Source organism: Squalius cephalus (assembly GCF_949319135.1).
Source record: "Squalius cephalus genome assembly, chromosome: 11".
NCBI classification, from domain to species: domain Eukaryota; kingdom Metazoa; phylum Chordata; class Actinopteri; order Cypriniformes; family Leuciscidae; genus Squalius; species Squalius cephalus.
Window position 1 is genome coordinate 21188874 of NC_137132.1, and position 26392 is coordinate 21215265.

At 39.3% G+C, this 26392-nt stretch overlaps 3 protein-coding genes across 3 annotated transcripts; 1 reads left to right on the top strand and 2 right to left on the bottom strand.

Moving 5' to 3' along the window:
* Window positions 1–1915: 1915 nt before the first annotated feature.
* LOC307167823 (olfactory receptor 1M1-like) lies at window positions 1916–2860 on the bottom strand (the record flags this gene model as incomplete). Its single annotated transcript, XM_079887128.1, has 1 exon — window positions 1916–2860. The coding sequence occupies one exon, from the start codon at window positions 2858–2860 to the stop codon at window positions 1916–1918; it is 945 nt and encodes a 314-aa protein (XP_079743254.1).
* Window positions 2861–6213: 3353 nt separating this feature from the next.
* On the bottom strand, window positions 6214–7191 carry LOC307167824 (olfactory receptor 52E8-like; the record flags this gene model as incomplete). Its single annotated transcript, XM_079887129.1, has 1 exon — window positions 6214–7191. The coding sequence occupies one exon, from the start codon at window positions 7189–7191 to the stop codon at window positions 6214–6216; it is 978 nt and encodes a 325-aa protein (XP_079743255.1).
* Window positions 7192–19670: 12479 nt separating this feature from the next.
* On the top strand, window positions 19671–20366 carry LOC307167826 (putative olfactory receptor 10D4; the record flags this gene model as incomplete). Its single annotated transcript, XM_079887132.1, has 1 exon — window positions 19671–20366. The coding sequence occupies one exon, from the start codon at window positions 19671–19673 to the stop codon at window positions 20364–20366; it is 696 nt and encodes a 231-aa protein (XP_079743258.1).
* Window positions 20367–26392: the final 6026 nt, after the last annotated feature.

A 26392-nucleotide genomic window follows, 5' to 3' on the forward strand; every position in this document is an offset into this window, starting at 1 on the left:
CTTCATTGTGGTACTGAAATTTTCAGATTTATTCTGGATTTATAGATTTTTTTTGACAAATGAAAAATAAAAAAACATTTTTTTTCCCGATTTTCCCATTCATTTCAATGTGGGGTCATATTGACCCCAAAGGTCATGAGTGTGACTTTTTTTTTTACATGCCTTTAGAACAACCGAATCAAGCCCAGTTTTTGTGTGTGTGTATAGATAGATAATGTAGGAAAAGTCACCAAATTTTATTCCACTGAGATGAAGGGAACCATTATTATTAATGAAAGAAAAGTCGCTTGGGGTCATATTGACCCCAAAGCACAAATGAAATGTTTTTAAAATTATTTATATTATTCGATTAACTGTTGGATCTAATGCTGTCAGGTCACACAGCTACTATAATAAATATAACAAAATAAAATCACATAACCCCAATAATCAAAGCATTAGACACTGAAAAAGATAAGTGATTCAGGCCACAATATGATGATTACACCATCATCAATAAACAGCCAACATCACCTGATCTCATGTTTTCTTGGCTTTTTCGCTACAACAAATGTGTTTTATAAATACACAGTTATAGCAGCCAGATACAGTTTTATATTAAAGAGTCAATGGTCAAGAGCCCAACTAAAGCAAACGCTAACCACCATCATGGTGACTTAAAATACAACTATTGATTTCATTAAAACGGAAATGAAATAAAGTCAGTCTGGTTAGTAATAAGTGAAGCTGGTAATGCTGTTTGTGGAGTTGTTTAATCCTCCTCTGCTGAGATCTTCACAGATTTAATGTCTTCTTTTCTCTTCAGTTGATTTCATCTAAGGCTGTGTCTGAAGTCAGTTGTAGTTCTTGTGTTTCTCTTTCCTTCAGTGATTCTGCTTGTTAACAGCAGGTGTTCATCATTAATGCTCAATATCAGTTAATTATCTCATTAACTTCAACACTGCTTTAACTCTGTAGTGTGCACACATATGAACACTGAGCAGTGTTAATTTAACATGGGCGTTTTTCTGTGTACTATTACATAAAACTTACCCGTTTCATTTACGTATGACTGACAAATATGAATCACATTCAGTTTATTAATACAATTACATAAATCTTATCTGTTTCATTTATATATGACTTAAAAATATGAATCACATTCAGATTATTGATTGGTTTATGTTAAAACTATGTAATCCAAATGCATGGAAATTTTATATGCAATTCAAATACATAAATCTTATGTTTAGACACAAATTTTTTTTTTGAGTGCATTCATCCAAGAATCCTAAAAAAAGTATCAATGTTTTCCACAAAAATATTAAACAGCACAACTGTTTTCAACATCATAATAATAAGAAACGTTTCTTAAGCAGCAAATCAGCCTATTAGAATGATTTCTGAAGGATCATGTGACACTGTGGCGTAATGATTCTGAAAATTCAGCTTTGCCATCAAAGAAATAAATTACATTTGAAATTATATTAAAATAGAAAGAACTTATTTTAAATTGTAATAATATTTCACAATATTTATTTATTTTTTTCCTGTATTTTTGATTACATAGATGAAGCATTTGGTGAGCAAGAGTGACTTTTAAAAACATTTAAAAAATCTTACTGACCCCAAACTTTTAAATCAGGGGTATCCAAACCTGCTCCTGGAGGGCCACTGACAAGCAAAGTTTAGCTCCAATCCTAATTAAATGCACCTGAATCAACTAATCAAGGTCTTACAAGGCATATAGAAACTTCCAGGCTGTGTGGAGGCTCAGACTGGTGGCCCTCCAAGACTGACTTTGGACACCCTTGTTTTAATATATTTACATATAAACATATTACATATTGTTTACACATTACAGATAAAATACAGTATGAATGATTTAGGAAAAAATCCTCCACCGATCACAAATTGTCTGTGCTTTACCAAGTCTTTATTTAGGTTCAACTTTTGACACAATTCTAAAAATTTTGTTTCTGATTTCTTTGGTTCTGAAACAGTATATGAAAGGATTTACAAGACAAGGGCAGAGGATGGACCCTACCAGTAATCCATTACGTTCCTCTAATGTTAAAACCACACCAATCCGGGTCAAGACTATTCGTATGAACATCGGAGCATAAAAACCAACTACCACTATCAAGTGAGTAAAGCAGGTATGATACATTTTTTTCTTGTCACCCTTTGAGGTCATTCTAATAACAGCGATCACTATCCTTATATAGGACAGGCAGATGAACGAGAATGTCCCAAACAACAGTACAAAGGTCACAGTGGATATCATAGTAAAATAAGTATTTGGATTCACACAGGTGGCCCTCACAAGAGAAGCATACTCACAAAAAATATATTGGATAGTGGAAGAGCAGAAGGGCAGAGGAAGAACAGTAGCTGGGATGATGGTCAAAATAGCACTTGCCACCATCCACAGCAACACAGTAATTACAACAGTATGCGTGGTGTTTAAAATGGAGTGGTAACGTAAAGGGTTGCTTATGGCAATCAAACGATCCATTGCCATTGCAGCGATTGCAAACATCTCCATTACTCCACCTAAATGGAAAGCACACATCTGAAGAACACAAGGGATATAAGATATGGCTTTATAACCGACGATAAGGTTGCTGATCATACTTGGACAGGTGCTGCTGCTATACAGCATGTCCACTAATGACAAGTTGCAAAGGAAAATGTACATGGGTTGCTGGTGCAAATGCTTGTCCATGGCAACAAAACATATGTTTGCAGTGTTAGCAAGCATTGCAAGCACATAAACCACCAGAAACACAACTCCAATGGGCAGTTTGTGCTCTACTGTGTCAAATCCCGAAATTACAAACTCAGAAATGTTTTTTGCTGAAATATTTTGAGAGGACATGGTCCTTTGTAGCAAATCAATCTTTACAATAATAATAATAACAACGTTAGTAACCAACCAAATCTTCAAAACAGTAAATAAACAAATACGTTATGAATTCTCTGGCATATTCTTTTGAATTGATTACTTGGCATCTAATAAATGATGTCCACCATTGTTTCTTTTCTTTTCTCTTCAGTCACAGAAAGGTGTAAGGCTTCTCTTCAGATTTGCGTTTTTTATCGGCCTATCGCTTAGATTATTAAAAAAAAAAAAAACCTTATGTCATTCTTCCAGCATGCAAATGTCAGATTTGTATGGGTGATATATATCTCTCATATATATATATGTGTATTTATGTGTATATTTATGGCCCCATAGCAATGGGATTCTTGTTTGTTTGACAGTTTTTCCTTTAATAGAAACTCACTCCATTGAATTGTGTGTTTGTGAGAGAACACTGTTGAAAAGTTCAAAGTTCAATGCTGTAATGATGTGCCCTATCCTTAGAGAATACTGAGGGGTCGTGTTTCTTTATGGCTTCATCCACTACAGGTTTCAGCTCATCAAGAGGAAAAAAACAGGTAGATTAAGACTTTGGGGAAACAAGACTCATTAGTGTGTTATTGTGCCACAGTACCTGCATGATTGGCAGCTCATGCCATTCACTCATTCCCTCATTGTAAATCAAGCCTTACAGCTAAACGAATCAGTGATGTTCACAATAATACCGAACAAAGAGTAAGAATGAAATTAAGTATTTTTATGTATAATCAAGAGTATTTTTTGATTTTTTTTTTTTTTTTTTACATTATTAAACCACCATGTGTACACATTTCAATTTCAGGAAGTGACCCTCCAAAGTAGGCCTATTTTTATAGTTTATATTTTCATTAATACTGTCCAAAGATGTAGGACTACTGGTTAGCTTAAAATGCCATCTTAAAAACAAGCATGGGGAATGTGCATAATTGTATTAAATCATTAATTGAATGATGCTTAGGGATTTGTTCAGGAGAATTCTAAATAATCTCCATGGATCATTTATTAAGAGAGTCTCCAGACCTTAGGTCCACTTCCATTTAATCTTTTTTCCAATGGGAGTATTTCATCATGGAATGGATAAACACCTTTGAGTGATTTATTTTTCAACAAGAAACGTAACAAATGTGACAGATAGCCTTTTCACTATACGATCAGTTAAAATTTTGAACACACTTTTCTGTTTATTATATATTTTCTCTTTATCTTAAAAAACTTTGAAATCTAAAAGTGTATGCTTAAATACTGGAAATTATTTTTGCAGAATATATTTTGCCTATGAAAAACATCTATTTTTTTCATTTTAAATTACATTTTTTAAACCTTGAATGTATTCACATTTCTTAATTACATGTTATCAAAAGCTACCAGGTTGATGCCAGGTTCAAGCTATAATTTAAGACAAAAATAAGACATTTAAAACTAAATTGGTGTTACATTTAATGTTGAACTGCAAAGTCGTCAACAAGATGCTATAATAGATACTTAAAAAAAAAAAAAAAAAAAAGAACTTTCCAGTACTTGTCAATTTGCAGAAAACCGGGTGATTGACAGTCCCTTTTAAAAACAAGAGACTTGGTTATGTTTAAGAAAAAATGGTTCTAAACAGTACCAAATTAGGGTTCTTCAGCTTGTAACAATAGCAGAACCCTTTTTGGTGCTAAATATAACCCTTTTTTTTTACAAGGTTCCATTAAGAACCATTCAGTGCTATAGGACCTTAATGGTGTAATACATAAACTTTTTATGAATAGTTTATTTTCATTAATATTTGTATATTAGTATCTTTATTTTATTAATATTATTATTAATAAAATAGTTTATTTTCATTAATATTCGTATATTAGTATCTTTATTTTATTAATATTATTATTAATAATATCATTTTTTTATATATTATTAATATTGTTTTTACCCCTCTACCTTCCTTGTCGTAAAATATCTTGTGGCCTCTATTTTGGAGTTTGCATAAAAAAACAGTATGTTGTGTCAGTTTGGTACTTTTATTTTTTTTTTGACATGGCAAATTGTAGCAAAAAATGACAGTGCTCTAACAACAGTTGTTAACTGAATACACAATTAACAATTGACATTGAACATGATTGAACATGATATAGATGTAATGAAGACCAGTTCCAGTGAAATATTTTCTCAATCCTCTATGATGACGTTACATCCATTATTGTGTGTATTGTGAGTGGGAGTTTCTCTCTGCAGATGATGAGGTTGTGTGATGTGACAGCATCTAAAATACACAATTGGGTTTATAGTTACAGTGTGTCTCTTCCATTTGTTTATGTAAAAACAATTGTTTAAGAAGGCCAAAATGAGCAAAAATGGACAGTATGTGAGCACTCTACAATGTTAAAATGAAAAAGTGATATAAAGTCATGGAACAGCTTTAATGTTTTTTTTTGTGACTGGGTATGTTTATGCATAAAATAATCTTTTTTTTTTAAATCTAACAATATGGATCATACTTTCAATATTAATTAGAAGAGAAGAGAAGAGAAGAGAAGAGAAGAGAAGAGAAGAGAAGAGAAGAGAAGAGAAGAGAAGAGAAGAGAAGAGAAGAGAAGAGAAGAAGCCTATCCTTAACTGGAAAAACCTGCTCACACTTACATGTTCTGTTAAACTAAAAAAAAGAGAAAAAGACATAATTGGTAGGAAACCAGTTACAATTTGAAAGTTAAAATGTATAGATATTTTAAGAAAGAAATGATTTACCTGTTGAGAGTATGTTGACAGTCTGTGTAATTGGATGGCTGAGCTCCAGAAAATCAGTAATGAGGTGGCTTTGAAAGTTACAGATTTGAAAAAGAAAAAGGCGGTGGAAAAAATAACCCTAAACTCTAACACAAAGAACCATTTCAGAATATAAAGGGTTCTTCAAGACGATACGGTTCTAAATAGAACTGTTACTTCATGCAAAGAACCTTTAACAAACCATCTTTTTTTTTTATTTTTAGAGTGAAAAATATCATTTCATACTTTTTTTTAGTATGAAAAACTAAGAGTAGCATATTTATGATATATATCACATATACTATACACTTTACAGTAGTAGGTTATTCATTTCTTACAATGTGACAGAAAAATACAGCATGCAGACATACATATGAAACAGCCAAATTAATGTTAATCATACCAGCATGTAGTGATGGTACAAATCAGCATGACAAAAACAGAACATGCCCTACTTGCAGACATTATTTTTTCTTTTTAATTTCATAAAGGTTTGCTGTATCTAGCTTAATTACAACAAGATGAATACAAAATGAAAAACACAATAAACAACTTATTTGAGAAGATGCACAAAAAACTTTTTGCAATCAATCTGAAACACTGTGGGCAATGGATGCAGACTTCTTTTTAATTATTGTCTGGATAAAGTTCCTAACTTCAGCTGTGTTTAAAACATAAATGATGGGATTTAGCATTGGCGGAACAGCATATGCCAGAGATGTGCTGATGATTCTCACATTGGGAGACAGAGAAAGCATGATTGCAGCAATGTATGTGCAGATTATGGGAAGGAAACACACTCCAACTAACAGCAGGTGAGAAACACAGGTCTTTAGGGCCTTAATACGCCCCTCCCATGTTGTAATTTTACTTAAGGTAAAAAATATGCAAAGGTAAGACAGGAAAATTGTCAGCGGAGCAGCAAAGTAGACCGCTGTGCTGAGTTTTGCCATAAACGAACTGATGCTATTGTCATTGCATGCCATTCTATATACTGGACCATGGTCACAAAAATAACTCTGTATCTCATTAGACTTGCAGAATGAAAGTCTGGTGACCAAAGACACCGTCGTTGCCACTAGAAAAGTGCTAAGAATCCAGCATACTGAGAAAACTGAACATATGACAACATTATTTACAATGGCATGATATCTTAGTGGCAAGCAAATAGCAATAAAGCGGTCAAATGCCAAGACAACAAGGCTGACACATTGTATTGTATTAAAGAAGTAAACAAAAAACATGTTGGCCAAACAAGCATTGTAGGAGATGTACTGTGAGTCAAACAGAAATGTCTTCATCATGTTAGGAATCAGTGCATTAGTTTCACCAATATCAGCTAAGGCCAAGTTAAACACACCAATGTACTTTGGACTGTGCAGGCTCTGGTCAAGAGCTATAATTAAAAGGACAATAGAGTTTCCAATTACAGAAATAATATAAATGAAAAACAGGAACACATAGTAATAGTTGCTGTATGGTATTCCTGAAAGTCCACTGATTAAAAAGTATTCAGGATGCACAACAGAGATATTTTGGGAAAAACTGGCATTTAAGTTACCCATGGAAACTTTTTCTTTGATATTTTGTCCTGCTGAAAATAAAAGAAATATAAAAATATCAGAAATAATAAGAGTGTGAAAATATTATTTCTCACAGAGTAGCCAATTTTAAATAATTATCTAAACTATTTCAGTCTTAGCCTATAGCGTTCAAACAATCTGGAGGACACACTAATGAAAGGTTCCTATACAAATTCTGATTTTTTTGCACTGAAGCCACTTAACTTATTTGTAGCTTGGACACTAAGTTAAATATGCAGGCTAGACATTTGCAATTTAATGACACTTCAAGGCCTTATTTTAAAATAGAGGACTTTTCGTGATGACATTAGCAGCCACACGGCAATCTAAACGTTGCACTTTTTTTCTGTATGCTCACTCTAACACTTTCTATATAGGCTACATACAAATATAAATTAAAATAAATAAAGGACAAAATGACCCTTCTTATTCCATTGTGTTGAATATATATCCCTAATTATTATAGCCTATACTTCTGAATGTTTAGTGTTTACATAGGCTACTTTGTTAGGCTTATTGCTAGTGATTATTTATCTAAATATAATTTAAATCGATTACCATTGCAATAATTTTAGTAAAAATAAAAATGTATTAACAAGTTAAAACTGAAATGCGCGAATTTTAAACAATATTCTGTTTACAGGTTACGGCTGGTACAACCATGATCTGCTCCTTATTATACGAAAGTAGAATATGATTATACTGAGCTTTAAATATAGGCTATAGGACTCCACGCGAACAAAATCACACAGTCACTGTTCTCAATCAATGAAATTAAATCGTTAAGTCGGAAAGACAATCCTGCTGTTCATTATCCTTACGCACGAGATCTGCTCCAGCTATGTTTAAAGTAAAGACCGCGTCGCTGTCCGTTTATATGTTGTTTTTCAGTTTATCATGAACCCTGTCAACATAATGTCTGAGAAATTAAACACAAATACAATTCTCTGTGCGCAAAAGTAGGCCTACAAGTGCGAGGGCACTAAAAATAAGATCTGAGGCTATAAGATGCATCTGGCGCACTTCTGCGGTATCGGACTTATTGAATGAACAGCGTGGGGCGTTATTGGCACATTGGGCGTGACTTCTGATTGTGACGCAGTAAGAGGGCGTGGTCTTTACATTGAGCGTCACAACGTGGTCAGTGTGGGGAAAATAAAAACAAAAATGTATAGTTTATATGAACAGGAGGAGACCTTTCTGTTGCTAACTTAATGAGGGGAATTTCACTTCAATTCTATGTCTCTTCCCCTTTTGCAATATTCTTTATTTTTTATTTGGCTATGTACTACTAGTCAATTCTACTTATCTTTGTGAAATCATAGAAATGCACACATAGGCCTACTTGAAGCAAAAAAGCAAAAAATATGTTTGGTCAGACAAAAGTCCTGCATCGCTTCAAATCTTGCTTGTCCTTACTGAACTTTTCTGTTTAATTGCTTCCAAGTCACTGACTCAGTATGACACTGTATTCCAATTTATATCTGCTGACACATCTCATGAGAGCATTGGAACTATAAAGTGATGCAATTTATGTTTAGTTCTCCTTTGTGGTAAAAAAATCATGAAGATCTCTTTAAAAAAACAAAACAAAAAAAAACTTGTTTTATCCTAACTTGTAAAAATAAAACCTCAAAATGTTGGATAAAAGCTGGATTGGGAGTATGTGTCTTGTTAGTGCTATTATCACTATTAATCCCAGATGCACATTATAATAATCTCTCTGGAGTTCAAAATATCCTGAGATATTATATAAGATAATGAATTTATTTTTACAATGACCTTCATTCTCAGCTCACATAGTCACACAGTGACATAAATATCACATTCTATATATTATACTGATTTATTTACTTTTTAATGATTTTTTATTTAAATGATAACAAATTACACATAACTACACATAGATGTTCTTTTGTACCATTTTCTTTTAGCTTTTACAAAGGTTTACTTTATATCCATCCCCAAATCAAGAAAAGTTGGGACATTTTGTAAAATGCAATAAAATCAAGAATCTCTGATTTGTTAATTCTCTTTCAACTTTATTTTTACTGACAAAAGTACAAAGAAAAGATTTCTGTTTTCACTGAACAACTTAATTTTATTTTGTAAATATAGATAAATTTAGTTTTTGATACCTGCAACACACTCCAAAAAATACACAATATTCTGAAAAAATTCAGGGAATCCATAGAAATCTCAAGACATGCAGGGCAAGGATGGAAACCTCTGTTGAATGTGTGTGACCTTTGAGATTGCATTGCACGAGAAACTGTAATGCTACTCTGTTAAATAGCCACATGGGCTCGAGTTGGGAGTACTTTGAAAAAATGTTGTCACTTAACACAATTTGCTTCTGCATCAAAGAATGCCACTTGAATCTCTGTTACGCAAGGAGAAAACTGTACATCAGTTCTATGCAAAGATGCAGGCAAGTTCTCAGGGACAGAGATCATCCAACGCTATCTCACGACTAATTCGTATGAATTTGTATACGAGTAAAATGTGACTGATGTGTATGAATTTGTACGACCTCACTCGTACAAATTCGTACGATTTGTCTAAACCCCAGTGACGGTTAGGTTTAGGGGCGGGGTCAGGGGTAGGTTATTCGTACGAATTCATACGAATTGGGCAACTCGTAAAATATGTACGATTTAGCAAAAATCGTACAAATTCGTACGAGTGAGGTCGCATGAATTTGTATGCATTAGCCACCTCGTAAAATTCGTATGAATTGCTGTGAGATCGGGTTGGATCATCTCAGATCCAAAACAGTGGTCAGATGAATCCATGTTTCAGCTTGTTTTTGGGAAAAATGGACATTGAGTTCTCAGTCCCAAAGACGAAAAGGACCACTTTCATCAGCAACAGGTACAAAAGCAAACATCTGTCATGGTATGGGGGTGCATCAGTGCAAACGGCATTGGTTACTTGCATGTGTGTGAAGGTATCATTGACGTGGAGGCATATTTTGGGATTGTACGGAGACATACAGTATACTGCCATCGAGATGACATCTTTCCTGGGTAGCAAGACAATGCCAGGCCTCATTCAGCATGTGCTTAAACAGAATGGTTTTGTAGACACTTTACACCATAGAGTGGATGTACTGACTGCCTGCCTGCAGTCCAGATCTGTCTCCTACTGAAAATGTATGGCCCATCATGAAAAGGAAAACCAGACAAGGACAACCACGGACTGTTGAGCAGATGTCTTATATCAGCCGAGATTGGGCAAAAAAATCCACTTGCAAAACTGCAACAATTAGTTTCCTCAATTCCCAAACATTTAAAAAGTGTAATTAAAAGGAAAGGTGATGTGACACAGTGGTAAACATAATAAAAAAAATATAAAAATTTGTTTATATTTACAAAATACGATTAAGTTGTTCAGTAAAAACATTGGAAATCTTTTCTTTGTACTTTTGCCAGTTAAATAAAATTGAATGATAATTAACAAATCACAGATTCTTTTTACGTTTTACAAAATGTCCTAACCTTTCTTGATTTTGGGTTGTATTTTGTTGATTAGATTGTTGCATCAAAAAGAAAAATTATCATGATAATTCACAATAAAAATTATTAAAAGGCCTTTTTTAATCACAATATTAAAGCCACATTTCACAAGCAACTTTTTAATTCTAATTTTATTTTTATTATAAGAAAAATGGTTTTGCAGTTTGTATGTGTAGGATAACTATTTTCAGTAAGAACAATGGGCAACACTTTATTTTACTGTATGTTTGTTACACATGCTACATGTTACTATAGTAATTACTATAAATTGTGCTTAATTACATGCAAGTAACCCTAAACCACATCCTAATCCTAACTCTGACCCCATACATAGTAAGTACATGTAGTTAATTATTATTTCTCAGCACTTAAATAACACGGACACCTTAAAATACAGTTGTCACGGTGGGCTGCAGGAAGGCAGATGGAGACAAGGATATGTTTTCCAAAACGAATGTTTACTTTAATTAAACAGGTCAGCAAAACAGGTAGCATAAACATCTAAATATAATTGAGATCTGACCAAGACTGACTAATACATACACAGATGACACTGATTAACGGAACACAGGTGATACAGATGATGATGATTAACTAAACACAGGTGATACAGCTGAACTAAATGAGAGTAACCATAGAAACGAAGGAGTGGTGGGAAAAGAACAAAGGAAAACAGGAACCAATCAAAACAAACTTAAAGTCCAAACAATCACTGACACATGACAGTGTAACGAACAAGTTCTTGCTGTTTTGAGTAGAATCATTTCATTTCTACATACAGACATTGTCATGTTGTATACAGATATTTGTCATGTAGTATACAGACATTGTAATTTAGTATACTTGATTAGTATGCCACCAGAGGCTTTGTTGATGACCTATGGCACCTCAGAGACTTTTGAAACTGTATGTTTGCTAACGACGGCACATTCTCAAAGCTCATTGGGAATTGAGAAAAACAAGTCGCAAATGAAGACTATGGGGAAATGGCACACATCACTAAGTTTATGATACAGTGTCTGTTTGTATCTCTTACGATAAACAGCATATCATGTAAAAGAGAAAGGATGGCAGAGAAAGAAATGGACATATAAAGCAACAAAGAGTCAAATAACATTCCCTGTATATTCATAAATCAGTTTATCAAATTTTTCCAAATAATCCCACTTACTCTTTGCTGTGAGGTAGAACTGTTGCCAACTTTAGCACCCGTTTGATTCAGTGGTAGTAAACTGATGGCATTCTCATGCTCTCATATAATTTGGAAGATGCACATGCTGAGAGGTCAAAAATCAGCATGTGTGTTCTGTTCTGCCTTAATTGCAGCAAACTATAACCCATTAAGCATGCCATAGTTGGTTTTTATTACTTTTACATTATTTTTTCACTCTTTTTTTGATAAAACTGGCAAAAGTTAAAACAATTTATAAGCATTTTCTGTAACACTATTCAGTAAGGTTCTATTTATTATTAGCTTCATTAGTAAACATGCACTAATAATAAAGCATATAACCTTAGTTAATGTTAATTTCAACATTTATGAATATCAAAAGAATACTGTTAATATTATTGAATGGACCTGAGCTGACATGAAATAACAATGAACAGTTGAATTTTTTATTAACTGACATTAACGTTAAAATCAATAAATACTGTAACAAACTTTGCTCAGTATTAAATGTTAGTTAATGGTTTAACTAAAGTTAACTAATGGAACCAAAATTGTTTGAATTAAAAAAAAATGTGAATCTTGAAAAAAAAAAAAAAAAAAAGTTACCAAAATATCACAAAAACACTATAAACACCAAGTGCTAAATAAACAGCAATTTAAAAATTATCAACATTCTCAGCTCATAACATACTTGACATAATCATCATCAACAACAACAACAACAATAATAATAATATTAATAATAATAATAATAATAATAATAACAACAATGTTTTAAAAAAATGGTAGAAAAGTTTTTTTTTTTTTCAAAAGGTACAAATATGTACCATTTAGGTAATACCGATCTAGCAATGTATACATTTATACTGAAATATAATTAAATAACGGGTTGTTTGTTTTTTCAAAACATCTATGATGTGCATTATGTGTGGAGTTGGCTTGAGTGATTTATGTTTCGTGCTTCAGAACTTCTGTATGGGAACATAGGGAGCATCTGTAACGAATGAATCCTCTGGAGGCAAGATGGAGCGGACCCAAATGCAACTTTAATAATAATAATAAACAAAATCAAACATAAAGGCTGTAAACTGGTAACTCAAAACAAGAACCTGGACAAGGCATAAACACAACTAGAAACATTCAATACTAGACAAAGACACAGGGCAAACATGAGGGCTTAAATACACAAGACTAAAGACAAGACAAGGGACACCTGTGAATAATAATCAGACAATTCACCAATAACAAGACACATGGCAGGATCACATGACAAACAGGGAATCACATGACAAGACGAGAACCAGGAACAAGAAACAAAACCCAGAACGTGACATAGCCCCCCCTCTATGGGCGGCTCCCGACGCCCATCAAAACAAAAAACAATAGTTCAGGAGGGTGGTGGAGCGGAGGCGGACCCGGGGGTGGGATGGAGGGCCAGTCCCGTGGGGCGGCAGAGGACCTGGAGACTGCGGCAGGATGGGAGGCCAGGTTGGATTAGGCTGTGCAGGCGACCAGGGCGGAGCAGGCAGTGCAGGCGACCAGGGCGGATCAGGCTGTGCAGGCGACCAGGGCGGAGACGACCCTTCAGAAGGCCAGGGAGGAGACGACCCTTCAGGAGGCCAGGGAGGAGACGACCCTCCAGGAGGCCAGGGAGGAGACGACCCTTCAGGAGGCCAGGGAGGAGACGACCCTTCAGGAGGCCAGCGAGGAGACGACCCTTCAGGCGGCCATGGCACAGGAACAGACACATGCTCAGGAACAAACACATGTTCAGAGACAGACACATGCTCAGAAACAGACACATGCTCAGAAACAGGAACAGACACATGCTCAGAAACCAACAACGGCTCAGGAATAGGAACAGACACTGGCTCAGGAACAGGAACAGACACCGGTTCAGGAACAGGAACAGACACCGGCTCAGGGACAGGAACAGACACCGGCTCAGGCGTCCATGGCTCAGGAACAGGAGCGGACACCGGCTCAGGGACTGGAACAGACACTGTGGCAGTGGCTATCTCTGCTGAGGGCTCAGGTTCAGGCAATTTGGCGGCCATCTCTGCTGAGGGCTCAGGTTCAGGCGTGTTGGCGGCCATCTCTGCTGAGGGCTCAGGTTCAGGCGTGTCGGCGGCCATCTCTGCTGGGGGCTCAGGCGACGTGGCGGCGGCCATCTTGTCTGGAGACACTGGCTCGGCGGCGGCCATCTTGTCCGGAGACACTGGCTCGGTGGAGGCCATCTTGTCCGGAGACACTGGCTCGGCGGCGGCCATCTTGTCCGGAGACACTGACTCGGCGGCGGCCATCTTGTCCGGAGACACTGGCTCGGCGGCGGCCATCTTGTCCGGAGACACTGGCTCGGTGGAGGCCATCTTGTCCGGAGACACTGGCTCGGCGGCGGCCATCTTGTCCGGAGACACTGGCTCGGCGGCGGCCATCTTGTCCGGAGACACTGGCTCGGGCGGCCATAGCAGAGCAGGAGACCACCCTTCCGGCGGTCCTAGCGGAGTCGGCAGGGCCTCCACGGTCCCCCCCAGAGGACTTATTGCCCCCCCAAAAACATTTCTTGGGGAAGTTCACAGGATTGGAGGCAGTCTGCTTTGAAGACGGTTCGGGACAGGACGAGACCCGCGGCGAAGGCGATTCAGGGCTGGACAGGACCAGCGATGAAGAGGGCTTTGAGCTGGACGGAAGCAGCGGAGAAGGGATATCCAAGCCAGGCGGAACCAGCGAGAAGAACCTCTCTGCAGGCGTGACGTTCTCAGTCTCTATGGCGTTGAATGCGGGCTCAGCATGACTGGCGTGACGTGCAGGATCGCTAGTGCTGGTGACTGACTCTGGATCAGCTGTAGTAGCATACTTGAAGGCCCCCCTGACAGACATAAGGGCTGGGTCGAACATTTTAGATGACAGATCAGCGCTATTCGACACCAGCTTGCGGGCTCGGGGCCAGATGATCCCAGCGTCTGATCCAGGGCGGTTACGGAGCTCTGGTTTACCGGACTTGACAGGGCTGACGGGCTGAGTGGGTTTGGCTAGGCTGACAAGGTGAATGGACTTGGCAGGGCAGAAGGGAAGAGCGGGCTCAGCTTCGCCCACTGTGAAGGGAGACCCACAAAATAGCAAAACAAAATCTATATATTGAGCCAGAGTCCATCTGGGGTCAACCTCAGGCAAATAAAGACTAAATAAAGTCCTGATCCAGTCCCATCCAAAAACAATCTTTGAGTTCCCTGTCATCCAGCGGGGCCAGGTGGCAACAAGCCACAAACTCACCCACATAGTCCTCTATGGAGCGGCCATCCTGGAAGATGGAGCAGAGTTTAGTTACTGGGTCCATGGTTAGGTCTAGTATGCTGTAACGAATGAATCCTCTGGAGGCAAGATGGAGCAGACCCAAATGCAACTTTAATAATAATAAACAAAATAAAGGCTGTAAGCTGGTAACTGGTAATAATCAGACGATTAACCAATAACAAGACATACGTCAGGATCACATGACAAACAGGGAATCACATGACAAGACGAGAACCAGGAACAAGAAACAAAACCCAGAATGTGACAGCATCGATGCTCCCTAGTTTTCACGGTGCATTTTAGGGGTGAGCGTTTCAGTGCACTGCAAGTATTTTGCGATTGAGGTAGCCCTTAAAATGACAGATTCACTGATTAGTGCCCTGACTACTGATCTAGGGATTATTGAGATGCATCCTTTGAAAGCTATGGGCAGGTGAGTTTGATCAGGGTTGGATTTAATTTAGGAAAGTGAATCTTGAGGTACTGCTTTAGGTAGGCTACTACAGTTTTTCACAATTGCTAAGACACATTTCTTGAAACCTTCACTCATTTTCTCACAACATTAAATACAAAACCAGTCTTCAAACTATATTCACAAAACCCCTGACTCTTATGGCAAAATAAGACAATTGCCTCAAAACCATTTCACCTGTTCTTAAAATCAAACAATTGCCACAAAATGATTTCACCTATTCTCAAAATCAAACAATGCTTTCAGATCATACATAGCCAGTCAATATACACCGAAAACCAGGGTTAGTTTTTAGATACTAACCCTAACCAGTCAGTATCTGGTGTGACCACCATTTGCCTCATGCAGTGCAACACATCTCCTTCGCATAGAGTTGATCAGGTTGTTGATTGTGGCCTGTGGAATGTTGGTCCACTCCTCTTCAATGGCTGTGCGAAGTTGTTGGATATTGGCAGGACCTGGAACATGCTCTCATATACGCTGATCCGGAGCATCCCAAACATGCTCAATGGATGACATGTCCGGTGAATATGCTAGCCATGCAAGAACTGGGATGTTTTCAGCTTCCAGGAATTTTGTACAGATCCTTGCAACATGGGGCCGTGCATTATCATGCTGCAACATGAGGTGATGGTCGTGGAGGAATGGCACAACAATGGGCCTCAAGATCTCGGTATCTCTGTGCATTCAAAATACCATCAATAAAATGCACCTGTGTTCGTTGTCCATAACATACGCCTGCCCATACCATAACCCCACCGCCACCATGGGCCACTCGATCCACAACGTTGACATCAGCAAACCGCTCACCCACACGACACCATCACTGATCTATATAGAATGACTGGATAGCTCATGACGTCATAAACAGTGAAGCCACCGCACCGCGGAATTGGTATTCCCTAGTGAGCTCACGCATTCTATTGAATCAATAGGAAATTTTATGATTTGACTGAGAAAACATTGCCTAATGAGACACAGTTTTTAAATCTAAAGTCTCCCTGTATATTCTCACAACGCAAACATCCTAAGCATTTAAATGGGTATTTGTTTAAAGTCGGGAAACTTTTCCTGCTTATTAAAAAACGGCAATTTCTTTGCAAAAGGAATAAAAAGCTGTACGAGAACACTAGTCGGCCTTCACTGAAGAGCTATCTTCACAGGTAAGAAAAACAGTTAGATAATATTAATTAAATAGTGAATGCTAAAGACCTATATTTTTGTGAATTGGTGAATATTCAGGTGAATATTGTTTCGTGGCCACAAATTAATAATACCTCAGCACGTTATCTTGTGGCCACGTTGTAATTCGTTAAATCAAAATGAGGGAGGGAATTAGTTCAACGTGTCCACTAATTTATTAAAACGAGGGAACAAATATGTCGTCGTAACAACGAATTATTTAGATCAGTGGACAGGGCGCATAAGAACAAGCAGAGAGAGAGAGCCCCGGCCGCGCGCGCGCACTCTCACCGCCTTCAAACAACACGAGCGCTGTATGCTCTCTCTCCCTCGCGCATATCAACATCAATTGACACAATAGTAAAAGGTCGGAAGACCGATTGTGTTTTATAGATTAGTAGTTTGTTCATATAAAGTGTTTGATTAGCAAGTACATGTTCAGGAAATGCATAATACAAATTGTATGGGTTAACGTTAATGTAACGGCAAACGGAGTCTGCACGAAGCTCTTTTGAAGCTGTCAAATGGTGTCGCTATTGGACACTTACCGTAATTGTGATTATTGCTGCCCTGAGGTTTCTTATAGGCTACTGTTGACTGTTTTATCGTTGTTTTTTGAAGAAGCAGCAGCATTACTCTTGTCTCGGATAAAACAACACGGGCATAGCGACAATTTTGCATATAAATTATTACTTATAGGGCTTGAATTACAATCTGTGGGCAGTTTTTCTACATCCTTTTGTGAACGTCGTTTTACACTTGTTTACTGCACAGCGGGTCATCTTAAAAGTGCCGTCGGAGCTACCAATCTCTGTATAACGGCCGTTGGAGCCCTCTGCTGGTAGGGAATCGTAAGATGGCCGCTCGAACACTTCCGGTGGCTTCACTACCTACTGGCAGTTTAGAACGTCATGAGCTATCCAGTCATTATATAGATCAGTGGACACCATACATGCTGTCTGCCATCTGCCCTGTACAGTGAAAACCGGGATTCATCCGTGAAGAGAACACCTCTCCAAAGTGCCAGACACCATCGAATGTGAGCATTTGCCCACTCAAGTCGGTTACGACGACGAACTGCAGTCAGGTTGAGACCCCAATGAGGACGACGAGCATGCAGATGAGCTTCCCTGAGATGGTTTCTGACAGTTTGTGCAGAAATTCTTTGGTTATGCAAACCGATTGTTGCAGCAGCTGTCCAGGTGGCTGGTCTCAGACGATCTTGGAGGTGAAGATGCTGGATGTGGAGGTCCTGGGCTGGTGTGGTTACACGTGGTCTTCGGTTGTGAGGCCGGTTAGATGTACTGCCAAATTCTCTGAAACACCTTTGGAGACGGCTTATGGTAGAGAAATGAACATTCAATTCACGAGCAACAGCTCTGGTGGACATTCCTGCAGTCAGCATGCCAATTGCACACTCCCTCAAAACTTACAACATCTGTGGCATTGTGCTGTGTGATAAAACTGCACTGGCCTTTTATTGTGGCCAGCCTAAGGCAACAATCACGCTGTCTAATCAGCATCTTGATATGCCACACCTGTGAGGTGGATGGATTATCTCGGCAAAGGAGAAGTGCTCACTAATACAAATTTAGACAGATTTGTGAACAATATTTGAGAGAAATAGGCCTTTTGTGTACATAGAAAAAGTCTTAGATCTTTGAGTTCAGCTCATGAAAAATGGGGGCAAAAACAAAAGTGTTGCGTTTATAATTTTGTTCAGTGTATAAACACTATAGCATTTATTAAACACAACATCAAAAACATTAGATCATGTAGTTACAGAAAAACATTTATCTTGTGTACAGTAAACTAATTTCGAAATTACATAAAAAGTATAGTAATCATAATTTTGTAGGGTGAAAATATTGTGTACTGCATTGTATTGAATATTGTATAGTATTGAATGTCTGCAAAAGCCCAAAAGGTCAAAGAATACGCTAAATTCTACAGTATACTCAAAAAAGTTGTGCAGCTGCAAAATCAAAGTCAATGAGTCAAATTCATTGACATTGATTTTGCAGTTGCACAACTTTTTTGAGTGTACAGTTGTGGCCTAATGGTTAGAGAGTCAGACTTGTAATCTAAGTTCATGGGTTTGAGTCTCAGTACTGGCAGGAAATGTAGGTGGGGTGAATGAACAGTGCTCTCCTCCACTCTCATAATCACAACTGAGGTGCCCTGATTTTTAAAAAATATCAACTTTATTCAACAATCTCTTCTCTTCCATGTCATTCTCCTCATTCTAACCCTAACTCTGGTTCAGAAACCTCTTGGATTTCATCAAAAATATCTTAAAATCTGTTCCCGAAGATGAACAAAGGTCTTACAGGTTTAGAATGACATGGGGGTGAGTAATTAATGACAGGATTTTCATTTTGGGTGAACTAACCCTTTAAAGTACTAATATACACCCTTTAGAGGCAAAATAATGTGCGAAGTTGTACCGCCCCAGTGACAACTTTTTTTTTCTGAGAGTGTATAAAGAACTGATTATCCCTGGAGCCGTGCGTTAGCTGTTTTACATCATTCCCTTCTATGTATTCATAAAAAAATTCTGTTATCTGTGCTTGAAGAAGAGTGCACTTTATGGTACCTTGTGAAAGAGGTATGCAATCTCTGTGTGCCTTCCTTCTAAATTTTCTTAACCAGCTGATGACAGGTTGATTCTGGAATTATCAAACGAAACTCCTTTGGTTGATTACAATATCAAAATTGTCTGCTTTTTTTTTCTTTTGAAAAATGTTGTATTTACATTTAAACTGTGAATTATGTATTGAGTACTCACAGATCTCCAAAACTGTTCTACAGACTTTAATTCATCATGCCAGTGGGAAACGTTAGCTTTGTAAAGGATTTTGTCATAGTTGGGTTTCCTGGACTTCAGCCTCATTACTATGGCCTTTTATCAGCACTTCTGTTTTTTGTTTATGTGTTTACAATGGTTGGGAATGCTGTATTTTTTACATTGTTTGTAATGACTAAGAGCCTTCAGAAGCCTGTTTATTATTGCATTATAAATCTTGTTGTGTGTGATGTACTATTCAGCACCACTACATTGCCAAAGATAATTAGCAGGTATTGGTTCCAAGATGGAACCATTTCATTCTTGGGTTGCTTTATTCAGATGTTTTTTGTGCACTATTTTGGCTCAGTCACTGCACATTTGTTGGCAGTAATGGCTATAGATCGCTATGCAGCAATCTGTTTCCCACTTCGATATCATAGTATCATGACAAACAGAAATGTACTCATTTTGATTCTGGGCTCTTGGATGTTGGGTTTGGTAGGCCCTTTGATGATGGTCATTCGAGCTTACCCTCTTCCTTATTGTGCAAGTAACACCATTGTGCACTGTTACTGTGATCATATTGCTATCACAACACACAACACTGGCATCACGAGCCCATGCAGGTGGGTCGAGCTCGGCTTTCCCGGGAGGAGAGGGAAAGGCGGAGGTCCCAGGGCCTTTGCCTATACTGTGGAGGAGCCGGACACTATGCTTACAACGGTCCGGTAAAAGGCCAAGCCCGATAGTAAGTATGAGGCTACTATCGGGTGGGATCTCCGCCGAGAAGACCTCATCAACATCTACCCTCCTTCCGGTAAGACTGAGATGGTCAACACTCACTCACGACTGTCAAGCACTCTTGGACTCCGGGGCAGAAGGTAATTTCATGGATCACTCATTCGCACGTCAATTCAAGATTCCCCTCAAACCCCTCACACATCAGATTGCTGTACATGCACTTAATGGACAAGAACTTCCCACCATCACTTTTGCCACAGAAGACATCACCCTCTTCACATCAGGCAATCACACCGAGATCATCTCTTTCTATATCCTGGACACTCCCCTTGCACCCATTGTCCTTGGTCACCCTTGGCTCACCCGTCACAACCCTAAAGTGGACTGGCAGCTCAAGTCTGTGTCTTCGTGGAGTAATCAGTGTCATAAGTCTTGTCTATTGTCTGCCTGTCCGTCTGTTTCTGTCCCTGTGTTGCAGGAGGAGGCAGTGGATCTGTCTAACGTGCCCGCGGAGTACCTGGACCTGAAGGAGGTGTTCAGTAAGTCTCGGGCTGCTTCTCTCCCTCCGCATCGTCCCTATGACTGTGCCATAGACTTATTACCAGGTACGGCTCCGCCCAAGGGCAAGTTATATTCACTCTCGACACCAGAGAGGGAGGCTATGGAGAAATATATTTCTGATTCTCTAGCAACGGGGTTCATCCGCCCTTCCTCTTCTCCAGCGGGGGCAGGGTTCTTTTTTGTGGGGAAGAAGGACGGATCTCTGCGACCTTGTATTGAGTACCGGGGGTTGAACAACATCACGGTAAAGAATACTTATCCTTTGCCGTTGATGTCTGCAGCCTTCGAGAGGTTGCAGGGAGCGTCCATCTTCACAAAATTGGATTTACGTAATGCTTATCATTTGGTCCGCATCAGGGAGGGGGATGAGTGGAAGACCGCGTTTAACACCCCCAAGGGACACTTTGAATACTTGGTTATGCCTTTCGGGCTTTCCAACAGTCCAGCGGTCTTCCAGGCACTCGTCAATGACGTGCTGCAAGATATGATAAATCAGTTCATTTATGTCTACCTGGACGACATACTGATTTTTTCTTCTTCTCTCCAGGATCACGTGCAGCACGTCCGACGAGTGCTTCAGAGGTTGCTAGAGAATGGGCTTTTTGTCAAGGCGGAGAAATGCGATTTTCATGCACAGTCTGTTCCATTCCTAGGGTACATCGTGTCGGTTGAGGGTATGCGCATGGATCCTGAGAAGATCAAGGCTGTGGTAGAGTGGCCAAGTCCAGAATCTCGTAAGGCCCTACTGAGATTTCTGGGGTTCGCCAATTTCTACCGGCGTTTTATTCGCAACTTCAGCCAACTAGCCACACCTCTGACCGCCTTGACCTCCCCCAGAACGAGGTTCAGGTGGTCAGACGCAGCCGAGGCTGCGTTTGCCAAACTGAAGGGTTGCTTCATTTCAGCCCCCATTCTGACAACCCCTGATCCAACACGTCAGTTCGTGGTGGAGGTGGATGCGTCAGAGGTGGGGGTAGGAGCAGTGTTATCCCAGCGCTCTCTCTCAGACGACAAGATGCATCCTTGCGCGTTTTTGTCTCATCGTCTATCTCCTGCCGAATGCAATTATGACATTGGGAACAGAGAGTTGTTGGCAGTCAAGTTAGCATTGGAAGAGTGGCGGCACTGGTTAGAAGGGTCGGGGGTACCTTTTATCGTTTGGACCGATCACAAGAACTTAGAATACATTCGGACTGCTAAAAGATTGAACTCCAGGCAGGCTCGGTGGGCACTTTTTTTCGGTCGTTTTGATTTTACTCTCTCGTACCGCCCGGGTTCTAAAAACATCAAACCCGATTCTTTATCGCGCATTTTTGATCGTTCCGAACGCCCGTCTACTCCCGAGTGCATTTTACCGGAGACTCTATTCATCTCCACACTCGTATGGGAGGTCGAATCGAAGGTCAAGAAGGCCTTAGAAGGGGTAACGCCCCCCGGTCGGTTGCCCACCGAATCGTTTATTTGTGCCTGAGGGTCTTAGGTCCAGCGTCATTCAGTGGGGGCATTCTTCCAATGTGGCTTGTCACCAGGAGTCAGTCGCACTAGATTTTTAGTCGAGCAACGATTCTGGTGGCCTCTCATGGCTCGTGACATTCACAATTTTGTTTTGGCTTGCTCAGTTTGTGCCACTGGTAAGACTTCCAATCGACCCCCAGATGGGTTACTCCAACCGTTGCCGGTCCCTTCGAGACCCTGGTCCCGTATCGCTCTAGATTTTGTTACCGCCCTCCCACCCTCTCAGGGTCACATGGTAGTTTTTACCGTGGTGGACCGGTTCTCGAAGGCGGCCCATTTCATTCCCTTGCCCAAATTACCCTCAGCCAAGGAGACAGCGGTGATTGTCATTGACCACGTCTTTCGGTTACATGGCCTCCCGACAGACGTGGTTTCTGACAGGGGACCCCAGTTTGTATCCAAATTTTGGCGAGAATTTTGTACGCTTCTGGGGGCGACTGTTAGTCTGTCCTCAGGGTTCCACCCCCAGAGCAATGGCCAAACTGAGAGAGCCAACCAGGATTTGGAAAGAACGTTACGATGTTTAGTTTCCAAGAATCCTTCCTTGTGGAGTCAACAACTTTCTATGGTGGAGTACGCCCACAACACGTTGCCAGTGTCATCTACGGGCCTATCTCCGTTTGAGTGTAGCGTAGGGTACCAGCCACCAATTTTTCCTAGTCTGGAATCCGAAAACGCGGTCCCCTCCGCTCGCGCCTTCGTCCAGAGGTGTCGCCGCACGTGGACTAGAGCCTGTGAGACTCTACTCCAGGTGGGGTTGAGCACCAAGGCCAAAGCCGATCGCCGCCGGTCTAGGCCTCCCATATACATCGCTGGTCAAAAAGTGTGGCTTTCTACCAAGAACATTTCTCTCCGTTCCGTGTCTAATAAACTTGCTCCCAAATTCATTGGCCTGTTTACTGTCACCAAGATCATTAGTCCGGTGGCAGTCCGCCTCAACCTTCCTCCAGCGTACAGGAGGATTCACCCCGTCTTTCATGTATCCAAAATTAAAGGGGGGGGGGGGGGGGTGAGGTACTGTCACGGTTCATAGATCCAATGTCTCTCTCTAGTCTCGTGCTTTGTTGTTACATGTGTGTGAGTGTGTGAGTGGGTGTGTCCGGATCGTTACTGTTGATCAGTATCCAGCTGCAATCACTCATCATCACCAGCTGCCACTCATCTCATCTCCTATAAATGCTCACCACTTTCTCATCTCCTTTGTCAGATCGTTGCATGAAGTCTCTGTGTTGTCTGATCCTGTTCCCGTGCCTCGTGTCCCATCTTGAGTTCCTGTGTTCCGGTTTCGCGTCTTGTTGGATTACGTTTCATGTCTGGATCACGTCATCACTCATCAGAGCACGTTGCACTTCATCCATCATTCCGTGTCTGACCATCGAAGTCCCTGCGCCACCGCCTGTATCACCCGGATTATTCATCATCATCATCATTACTGATTATTAATAAAGAGCTTTTTACTTGCATATTGTATCCTCGTTTCTGACGTAACAGTACCAGTAAATGGTTATTTGTTTATATACTGTATATTTTCTGAATTTCAAATACAATGAATGTAAATGTGTGTGATGTACAATCTAAATTATATAATCACAGACAAAAATGTGATAAATAAAATAGTGATATGAAAACTGAAAATTCTTTTTATTTCGATCAGTTTGTGTCTTTTGCGGCATATAAACAGAATATGTAATGTTCAATAATGAATTCACAAACATCACTGCTTTTGTCTGCATTTTTACTAAAGCATATGATTTCATTCTGTGTATTTTACAGTTTTTCTCGATTGCTTGAGCTAAAATTTCAAAACCATAATGCTATTTTTTTTTAAAAAGCCCAGCCATTTTTCTAAACTATAAACACTATTACCCTGTTTTGACATATCAGTCAGATTTGTGGAACTGTCACTGCAAAACTACAAATCCCTTAATTTCTCAACCATGCGGTCATTTAGACCATTTAATATTGTTCACTCAAGTCATCACAGCTTTCGCTCAGTTTGCACACAATAAGAGTCCAAATTTACACCAATTTAGAACCTTCAATAGGGGCCCGATTCATTCATAGGGGTCAGTTCACTCAGTTTTGGAACAATGGATCCAGAGAGACGTGAAGGAAGAGGTCGATGACACCAGAGAGGAGGAGAAGGGCAAGGAGACAAGCAGTCTCGGATAAAAATTATGCCACTTTAAAAATTAAACAGCGACCTGGCCAAGATAAAGCGTCAAGGTGCAGACAACATAAAGTTACACATAAAAGACAAGACAGTGTAATACAGGTTACAGACAGTTGTTCAGTCAAAGGTGCATCGTACAAAATAAATCAAAATACAACTAGACAGTATTCCTAGTGGATCAATAATAAAAACATACTAGATAATTAAACTGTGTGTAAAGTAAAGTGCAATATGCGTTGACAAATAACAATACAGAAAAAAAAGAAAAAAAAAACCTTAAAATAATTGCACTTGTTTGCACAGGGGAGAAAATGGAAATGCTAACATGAACAATGATGTAATAATAGGTTAGATATCAATCGTTTAAAAGCGGATAACGGTACAATTGATTCAAGCCTTAAGGATTTTTGCAGTTCGTTCCAGTCATTAGCGGCAGAAAACTGAAAAGAAAAACAGCCAAAGGAAGTACGAACATTGGTAGTAGTTAATGAGATAAACCTACTTGATCGCAGATTGCGAGAGGGAGAAGTAATCAGTGCTTCACAGAGATGATGGAATGGAAGAGGCCTGCCTAGACATTTTTGTGTATATGTGTGCCAGGGGTGGATCAGGCATGCAAGTGGATTTTACCCCCCCCCCCCCCCCATACATTTGTTGTGTCTTTTGTTGCGTGTCATCTGAATAGGTTTTTGAGAGGAAGAACCACAAGCAAGATAACTTGCGTATTACCAGTTTTTGTAGTGTTTTGAATTTATCACACCAGTGTGTAAGACTGTGTTGTAGTGCAGGTGTTTTTGAGGGATTGTGTGTCATGTCTGAGGGCAAAGTTTGGTTTTTCAGCAAGATTTAATGGTTTTGAGTGGAGAGCTTCATTTTGTGTTATGGATTTGTGTTTAGAGTTTCGAGAAAATAAGGCATACTTTCAAAAAATCTGTTTAAGCAATCGAGAAAAGCTGTAAGAAAGAATTCACTTCGCTTTATATAAATGTATTTACCATCCCTGATAGTTAAACATTTTTAATTTAGATCTACCCCTGTTTCACCCCTGGTTTCAGAGACAAGGCTTAAACCTAGTCGCAGACTAAAATAAAATGTTTGAGCTGTTTTAACTGAAAGAAACTTGCAGACATATCTTAAAGGGCACCTATTATGCCCCTTTTTAGAAGATGTAATATTGGTCTTGGGTGTCCCCAGAATGTATTTGTGAAGTTTCAGCACAAAATACCCCACAGTTCATTTATTATAACCATTTGAAAATGTCATTTTTGGGGCCTGTTTTAAAAAGAGCTGTTTTGGCGTCTACCACTTTAAATGTAAATGAGCTGCATATCCCCGCCCTGCTGCTGGACCTAGATGATGAAGAGACTCCGGCACAGAATAAACACGAATGGACTAAACGTCTCGGAATGGTTATTTGATACATTTATGTACTTACAATGTTTTAATCGCGTCCCTTTTGCCATTATGGATGTGCAACACACACACACAAACTGTGATAACGTTCGCGCAATTTTTTGAAACTACACACACACACACACTACTGTGAAGTACAAACGATTTTTTTTTTTTTTTTCTTAAGGGGAGGGAGATAGACGTTTATATAGCCTACTGTCTATGGAGATAGAGCAGACCTTAATTTATTTACATTTGTTATTGCTGCAAAAATGCCTACGTGACATAAAACTGTCTGACGTTGTTTGTTGAGACATCCTATGACGACGACAATAAATAGCTTTAGACGCATTTGTTGTTGAACTGGCTGACATCG